Source organism: Chelonoidis abingdonii, chromosome 2, assembly GCF_003597395.2.
Source record: "Chelonoidis abingdonii isolate Lonesome George chromosome 2, CheloAbing_2.0, whole genome shotgun sequence".
Lineage (NCBI taxonomy): Eukaryota > Metazoa > Chordata > Testudines > Testudinidae > Chelonoidis > Chelonoidis abingdonii.
In genome coordinates this window covers 200693095-200702616 of record NC_133770.1, presented here as the reverse complement: position 1 = coordinate 200702616, position 9522 = coordinate 200693095, and the positions used below count along the sequence as shown (strand labels likewise).

At 36.7% G+C, this 9522-nt stretch overlaps 1 protein-coding gene across 8 annotated transcripts in view; it reads right to left on the bottom strand.

Moving 5' to 3' along the window:
* Positions 1-9522, bottom strand: part of RTTN (rotatin) — a 161431-nt gene that overhangs the window by 60908 nt on the left and 91001 nt on the right. For all 8 annotated transcript variants that reach the window (XR_012655334.1, XM_075062917.1, XM_075062916.1 and 5 more), the window contains exons 32-33: positions 6422-6493; positions 1078-1270 (exon numbers count right to left, since the gene is read on the bottom strand). Coding sequence is in view for 7 of the 8 variants with exons in the window: in XM_075062917.1 (XP_074919018.1) it covers positions 1078-1270; positions 6422-6493 (265 nt within the window). In the remaining variant the exon portion in view is untranslated. The remainder of the gene's footprint in view (positions 1-1077; positions 1271-6421; positions 6494-9522) is intronic.

Genomic DNA, 9522 nt, shown 5'->3' with positions numbered 1-9522 from the left:
CTGTGGACGCGCAAAACCGATTTTATAACATCGGTTTTGTAACATCGGTTTAAACTACTTCGAAATAATCGTGCAGTGTAGACGTACCCTGAGAAGTGACAAAGAAATGTTATGTGAGGAAGTGTAAGACAACAATGACCCTAAAATGATTGTAGACAGATTTTTCAAAACTATGTTTCTGTGGTACCTTTTTGTGGTGTAGAACAGTTCTAAGTACATTAAATTAAGACATAAGTAAGGGTGTTGTCCTGCTGAAAATTAGCTCGAGGAGTAGTAATTTCAAGGTGATGTGTAATCATTTCACTATTGAGATCCTAGACATGCATTCTGTGAGTCTGTGCAATGCTGTAGTAAAAAAGATACTATAACAAACAAACAAAATGGTTTTGGACAACCTATATATGGAGTCATAGTTAACTCTCCTCTCCTGTCTTGCATCAGCATGAATTCAATCATTCACCCACTGAGGACAAAGAGAATGTACTTCCATAGTTGCCTAATAATATCTTATATTCACCACACAACATTCCTTGCTATGTCATATATCAGAGTAAGTCTGAATAGCACCATTCTGTTAAGAGCTCCTGTGGAGGTTCCTTAAGACACACAAGTTGTGTCTTCTCAAGAGGCCATGAAGGCCACTTCACTTTTAACAACAGGCCACATATTCAATGCCTCCCTGAGTTTTCTCATTGCTATTATACTGCAAAGTCACACCTCTTAGAAGTTAAGTTAATTAAAGTATTTTCCCATCATCTTTACCTTTTGCAGGAAGATGGACTGGGTGAGCTAAGAGGTATTTTCCATCTATAACTTCCAAGAACATATACAAAATATATAATTGTCTCTAGGATACTGGAGTAGATGAACTGAAATTTTCATTCTTACATCTTTAAGAGACCAACAATTCTAACTTTTTAACACACACAACTTAATTCTTTAAGTATAATTCAATTTAAAATGGCAGTTGCAATGAATAAATACGATGTTCTGCAAAAAAATCAACAGGTGAATTCCAAGCTAGAAGAGCATTTGGCTTAAAAACATACCATTGAAGTTATAAATAATGTCACTTACCATTTATCCCATTTTTTTCTGCCATGAGGCTGTCTCCCGTGGAACAATTCAAATCAAATGTGTATCGACCCAAGTAACAGTGATTCACCATCTGATTCAAATGTTCATAGAAGTGGCAATGATATAATAGAGCCTGAAGGGCAGGTTTTCCTATATGAGACAGACCAGAATCTTCATCATGTACACAAGGCCCCTGAGGAAACAAGGGTAAACAAAATGTATTTATTTACAGGAATCTACATTACAAAACATACTCCCCTGTGGGGGAAACAAAGCCCAAAACTTTACTATACAGTCTGTATGAAGAAAAGTCTCACCATATAAATTATATTTAACTAAAATAAGCAAACTTGTTCTGTATCATGGCAACATATACAGTCACACATTATATGGGTTTGTAAGCGTTCATCACACATGAATGCAGTTTTTGTAAATCACAAGTAGTCATTTAAAAAAACCTGGTTGTTTTAAAATAACAACAGTTAAACAACTAGACTTCTGGTGGCTAATTATAAATATAAGAGTATGGATTTCAGTCTGTGCTTGCTCCTGTATATCATCAAGAAAGCTTTATAATTAGCCTCTAGAAAGTTGTTATAATTTCTCATTTAATTCTATTCATGAATAGCAACTGACAGTTTATTTCAAAAGGGAAAAAGGAGTGATTTTGAGCAAAGCTAAAGTTACTAAAATAGCTTAAGGAATCTTAGAAATCTTGGCTCAGAAGCCAATAGATGTTGCTGCTAAAGCATGTGCTGAGAGGGCATATACTACAATGCACATCATACTCTTTGCCCAGAAAGTTCCATACTTTTAACAACAATAAAAATAATATTAAGAGTTAGGGAGTGACAGTAGATCCACTAAAGGACATTGCATCTTCAAAACTTTCTAAAATACTTAATTTTTCTGCCCCTAAACGTAAGTATACTGAACAAATTAGATACAGTTTGAAGCTACAGAAACACTAAGATGTATCCATTCATTCCAATCCAATAAGAAATATAAACCTATTTAGAAAATAAAATATACTGAACAGTAAGAGTATATCTGACACAGCTAAATAATTACAAGGATACAAGGGGGGGCGCGATTGGGAATAATTTTAAAGACAAGAAGTTTCTAAAACACTCATTTTTAGGCAGTGAATTTAGAAACAAATAAATCTGAAGACTTGTGTTACACCTTTAGAGAAAGGCTTAACAGGAATGTTTCCAATCTAAGACTATTATAATGACTTCTTAGATTAAAAATATTTTCCCAACATGATATGCAATGAATTTAACATTCATTCAGCTAGGTTTTACTAGACTTAATTTGAAATGACTGTAAACAATAATTAAGAATTACTTGACAATGGAACTCACATTGAGTAATGTTCAAACAAAGCACGTTACAAGAAAAGCTTACTCTGAAAAGAAGTCCTAATAGCAGTTCACACTGATTTAAGAGAAACTACTGTAAAAATTCCTTGAAAGAAAACAACTTGTCATTGGTGGTAGCTTTCTTTGGCATATGAAGGGCATGGAAGTTGATTCATAGCCCATTAAAGTCAATGGACAGACTCCTGTCACCATCTATGGGCCTCAAATCAGGCCCTAACACATCAATTTCTGTAGAATTTAAACTTAGCTGGAAGAAAAACAAGTGGGTAACAAACTAGAAGGAGGAAGTGTACTCTGGATTATAAAGTTTTTCTGAGTGATAATCCAGCAGCATCTTTTTTTCTTTTCAGAGTGCATAATGTAGCATCAATACATAACAGTGCAAATAATCAACATTTGCTTTTTGCACCAATTGAAACAGAATAATAATGCAACAGTTACCTAGACAAATACATCTGTGTTTTGTGTAAATTGTTAATGAGTTACAGAGTTGCACTCCATATGCACAGAGCTATCAGCACTATGCACTGATTATATCAACCAAAACTTCTGTATAATCAGGGAATTTTACAGACAATAAATGTGATGACACTGAGTTCAAGTTTTGATATCCAGAGATGCCTATGCCAATTTAAAAATCCTGTGCCAAGCACTTCATGGCCACAGGGGTGTGCTAAAAAGCACTGAAGTCTTTCACCAATTATGTTCACAGCATGCTCTGACTTCAACAACCTTGAGATAACATACTGTGTGTGATCCAATAACATCAAATTATATGGGTTGATTTTTACCGATGGCAAAAATTTGCTATGCCATTTTAAAGATGTGGGAGACACAGAACTTGCTGCCATCAAGAACAATAATGACATTAACTATGCAATAAACATTAACATCCAAAATCTGGGCTGCACTCTCTATTAACAACCTTTTAACTGTTTGCCTCAGGGATAAAAATCTTAATGTGTTGCATGCCTATGATACTTTTCCTTACTATCCTCCATATTCTGTCAGTTTTTCTTTTGAACTTTCTTGTGTTAGATGGTTTACAAATAAATCACCTTACACTTAACACCAAGGAGGGGAGAAAGCTATAGTTTTTTCCAGTACACAGTTTAATCCTGGTAGTAATTTTACATTTTAAATTGGTGACTCGATTCTCTATTGTATTAAATCAACCAGTTACCCTGAAATCTTGTTTGATACTACCTTTCAGCATGAATACTTAAGTGACAAATGACATTTCAGTTAAATTGCATTTCTTAATAAAAGTTACATTGACTCAAATCAGTACTAGTAGCAGGTACAAATTTGTTACACCTCACTTGGAAAATTGTGATTTGATTCTTTCACACCTTATTTTTAAGCCTTTGAAAATTCTTTTATAAAAAGACAAAGCAACTTCGTGAAAATCTTTTGTAACCAATATTAAAATGTTACAATGGCTACCTCTTGCAAATGGCTTTATATTATAATTCACAACTCTCTAAGGGCTTGTCTATACTTGAAATGCTGTAGCTGTAGCTCTTCAGTGTAGTAAATGCTACCTATGCCAATGGGAGGGGTGCTTCCATTGGCATAGGTAATCCACCTCCTCGAGAGGAGGTAACTAGGTAGACAGAAGACTTCTTCCATCAAGCTAGATCTGCTTACACTGAGGGTTAGATCAGCTTAATTATGTTGCTCAGGAATGTAGATTTTTTCACAACCCTGAGTGAGGTAGCTGGGTGAACCTAACTTTTTAGTGTAGACTAGGCCTAAAAGTACATCAGCTAAATTTAACTGTATTGTACAAAGACTAAAACAAGGGCCAGATTTGAGAGTCTACTTTCATGTTCTCCTCCCCTGCAACCTGTAATGAAACGAAATGGATTTGGTTTTGGATACACTATAATGATAGTATTCTGGTCTCCACAGACAAGAGAGAGAGGAATGTTCTCCTCAATGCTTGCTGACCCTCTTGTGAGGTGCCATCTGTATGTACCTCCAAAGGAGTCTTGTAGGGTCGCTCTGATGGAGTTTCAATTCCATTCCTGAGATACAGGCAGAATTTCCTGCAGATCTGGGGGACTGGTGCAGAAAAGGAAGGCTCTGGTTATGCAGAATGAGAGACAGATACTGATGAGGGCATTAGTGCCAAAAGAGCATATCAGTTATTAGCACCAGTGCTGATGTTTTTCTCACACCTTCCAAAAGAGAAGGGCACATATGGCTACATGAGTAATTGAAGAGGGCCTCCGTATGATGATGTGTGGATCTGAGGCAAGGGAAGAGATTTGGTGTCCTGTATTTCAGTCAGGGGATTCTCAAAACAGAGAAATCAAAGGTGGTTAGCAGAATCTAAACTTTTGAGAGGTCCAAGTTAAATTGGTGTCATGACATCCTGCTCTGGAGGAGTGTGGAGAAGAGGTAAGAACACTGCTGGCTACGTCTACAAAGCACTGGTGGGTCAGAGTATAGAAGAAGAGAGAAATGGCACTTCCTCTTTTGTATTCTGCTTTTGCCTCTCTTGTGGAGCCATATGCTTCTTCTTCTTTTTGTTCAAACGGATCCTGAGTAAGCTTGTGGTGCTGCGACAGAGGAGTCAGTGCTAGACAGGTACAGAACTGGTGCTAAGGCTAATGGTTCAAAATAAGGAGTAGGTGCTCAGTATCACCAAGGCTATTGAGACCTTAATAGGCAATTCTGGTTTGTTCTTTGATTCTGCTTTAGATTTAGCCGTGTAAGGGCTTTGCTCCAAATATAAGGCCAAAGAGATTCTGGTTTCAAGCCAGTGACAGAAGGCAGCACTGAACCCAAAGTGGAAAGTGTATCTTGGGTCGTGTGTAACAAGATGCTGGCACAGAAGCTGGTCCCTGCACCCTCAGTAAGCCCGTCAGAGTACCACGTTATATATACATTGAGAACTAGATGAGACTGAAGCCTCAAGCATCTCTCTCTCTCTCTCTCTCATGGCATAGCAAGCAAAGGCATAGAAACTGCATACTGACTTTCTAAGTAGGTCTCACCCAGCCACAGAAGGCACTGAATGTGGGTGTCTTTTTTATATGATCACGAGGTAGGAAATGTACCTCTTGAAGTCCTTATGTGGTTCTGGGCTCAAAATGGTCCTGTTAAGGGGCTAAAGACCCCTGAGAAAGGGGAAGAACTCTACATTGCGCCACTCTAAATGTTTACAAGAAAATCTTGCCCTAGGATAAGGGAAGGTCTAGTCTGAGAACACAAAGGTGAGATCTGCTCACTCTCTGAGCTGATGGGGAAGAACTGCGGTGGTTGAAGGCTGCACTCCCTCAGACAAGTAGGGAGAGGTCATCACCCTCATGCAAGGCCTCTTGTGCACCCACTAATGAACATGGCTTTTCAAGGCAGTTCCATATCTCAACACCAGGCATACCATACCCCCCAAGCAGGAATGCACATGGGCTCTTGAAATTTTAAATTTTAAAAAAGTGACCAAGGTTATTTATACAGCATGATCCTCATCATTTTTGGAGGGGGAGGGGGAGGGAGGAGGGCTGATGACTATTTTCACCCATTGATACTTTTAACATGTTTAATAATGTATTAAAATATATGCCCAAAGAGCTTTTTTCCCCTAAATAATATCACATTCTGAGTTTGGTCAAAACAAATTACTAATATGTCTCAAGAAATCTGAATTACTCATGTTGTGTAATATCACTAATATAAATGGAGACTATCAGCTGCACTTTGTATATTGCATTCCATATAGTTAAACAAAAAGATATTTTTCTCTCCAACTCTAACTGAAAACATGAAAAGAATAAGAATATTCATATTTTTCATTTGAAAAATACCTGAATCAGTTCTGACAGCTACACAGAATGATTTCTTTCACTTATACTTACATGCAATAAATGTCTGAGGATGCAAAATTGTTTTAATTTCAATTAATCTACTTCTACCACATGGACTTTTCTTACTAAAATGTTGTCACTCACCTGCCAAGCACAATCTTTCAGTTCTTCAGTTGGCATTGGGATTACAAGAAGATTCTGAAGAATAAAAGCAGCCTAAAAAAAAGAAATGAAAGCATCGATACTGCCATCTTGCTGCAGCAGCTAAACAAAGCAAAGCAAAGTAACCAGATCCAACAGGACTCTAAAAGCAAAAGCATAGGTCAAATTGATATGTTAATCAGCAAGTCACCCTTCTGACTTAACTATTCCTGAGGCTGTTTCAAATTTCAAGCTTCTAGAAAGTTTGAAAGGGACAGAGTCAACTTAAAAATCACAGACACCTAGAACAACTATAACAAAGACAGAGAAAAAAAATCTTCACTTTGTGAAACTGAAAGCATTTTATACAGCAGTTTATTATTTTCCCAGTATAATGTTGGTGTGGATTTTACAGAGCAGCAGTCAAGAGAAAAATATTTTGAAAGAACAGGGAAATAATGATTTTTAACACATCAAAAAGGGCAGATTAAGTCTGGGGCAGGTGTAGTAACTGAGACTACTTCAAACTTAAAAATGGGTAGATTTAAAGTTGACTCTTTTTAAGACACTGCACTTCAGCGAAGTCCTTCAACAATGATCCTCAGTGCATTATGTGCTTGACTATTTTTGTTTAAATTGTAAGTTCATTGGTGTAGGACAGTGTCTTTCTTTATTTGTGCAGCACCAAACACATGCTGCCACACAAACAACATAGTGCCAAGTTTTCCTCTTTAAATATCTAGGGGGATGTTTTTAACAATGGGTTCAATGACAGAACGTGAAATTATTCTATCTAGTGTCATTGAATCATTTTACAAAATACAATAAAAAGATAATCCCAACAGCTCTATGATGACGTGAGCATTAAGTTTTACAATATGAGAGGTTTAAACTCTTTTAAAGCTTTCTTCGTGCAGCAATGCTTACAAGTGGTTTTACTTGGAATAGGTAATTTGTTAAATAAATGTTTAGCTGAAATTTTTTTTATATGTCTTAAAACTCAATTATAAAGCCTGAATCTAACTACATCTTGGTTGCACTGAGGTAATTGAAGCAAACTGAAAAGACATTTACAGATGTTATTTTAAACTCTTTCAACACAATTAAAAATATGAACGATTGGCTGAACATTCCTAGCTCTATTTTTCACTAGAAGGTGCCTCATGCCGTTCAAAGCTTTATTATGGCTATAAGGAAAACAGAGAAGGAAAATTGTTATTTTATTTTAAATTGAGAAGTGTATTCCATTAAATTCATAAATGGCTCTCAGATTCACCCCCGTTTGGATCAGTGTGTATCTAGCTCTGAGCTGAGATATCAGAACAAACCTATAGCTTCATTTCAAGAAGGCTGAATTTCTTAATGCCTATTTTGCTTCAGCCTTCACTGAAAAAGTTAATGCTGACCAGATGCTCAACACAATTAATATTAACAACAAGGGGAAAGAAACACAAGCCAAAATAGGGAAAGAACAGGTGAAAGTATATTTAGGTAAGTTAGATGTAATCAAGACAGCAAGTCCTGATGGAATTCATCCCAGGGCATTTAAAGGACTAGCAGAAGCAATTTTAGAACCATTAGTAATTTATTTCTGAGAATTGTTAGAGGTCGGTGAGGTCCGAGAGGACTGGAGAAGGACAAACATAGTACCTATCTTCAAAAATTTTCATTAATGAATGGATAATGGAGTGGAGAGTAGACTTATCAAATTTCTGGATGATACCAAGCTCAGAGGGGTTGCAAGCACTTTGGAGGATAGGATAAGAATTCAAAATGACCTTGACAAATTAGAGAACTGATCTGAAATCAACAAGATGAAATTCAGTAAAGACAAGTGCAAAAGTACTACACTTAGGAAGGGAAAATCAAATTCCCAACTACACAGTGGGGAATAACTGCCTTAGGTGGTAATACTGCAGAAAAAGACCTGGAGGGGATAATGAATCAAAAATTGAATATCAGCCAACAATGTGACACAGTAGTGAAAGAGGCTATTATTATTCTGGAGTATATTAACAGCAGTGATGTGCATAATATCCGGGAGGTAACTGTCCTCTCTACTTAGCACTGGGAAGGCCTCAGCTGGAGTACCATGTCCAGTTTTAGGCTCTAAACTTTAAAAATGATGTGGAGAATTTGGAGATAGACTCCATGGGAGAGCAACAAAAATTCTAAGAGGTTTAGAAAACATGGCCTATGAGGAAAGGTTAATAAAGTAGGCATGCTTATTCTTGAGAAAAGAAGACTGAAGGAGAAGGCGAGGAGGAGAACCTTATAACAGTCTTCAAATATGTTAAAGGTTGTTATAAAGAGGATGGTGATCCATTGTCCTCCATATCCATTAAAAGGCAGGACAAAAAATAATGGGCTTAATCTGCAGCAAGCGAGATTTAGGTTAGATATTAGGAAAAACTACCCTTATAATTAGAAAGTTAAGTCCTGGAACAGGCTTCCAAGGGAGGCTGTGGAATCCTCATCAATGGATGTTTTTAAGAACAGGTTGGACAAACACCTGTCTAGGGATGCACTCCGAGAGGTCAATCGCTGAACTGTTCATAAGGCTTTCTCCCAGTCCATGAGAGGTATCCTGGGAATGGTTTATCAACAAACAAGAAATAAGAATTTTCTGTTTAAGGTGAGATGCTTCATTGCTTATTGTATTACATATACTTGTTACACTGGGCAAAATATCTCTCTGATGCTTCTCCATGAATTGTGAATCAACCTTAAAGTATCAACGTATAAATAAAATTTGAGCTTATTCCAGAATTTAACAGAAGTTACAACAGAGACCAGTACCATACACTGGTTTTGAAAGCGTGCACAACTTTGTGCTTTATATTTGAGTATCATGGTGTTCTTAGCTAGCAATAGACAAACTACTAGTCATCATCTTGCAGTTTTTGTTGCTTACAAACCACCCACTGAATAACATGTGAAAAGACAGACCTCTAGAGTCCTTTTTTAAACTATTTAAATTAAGTAAGCAGGTACTGGATAATAAATACAAATTGAACGTATAATGTAGTAGCTTATTTTACACAGTGCTGTGGTGTTAGCTACCAATGTGAAAGTGGTCTCTAACTGCAGAGGATTAAGATTCT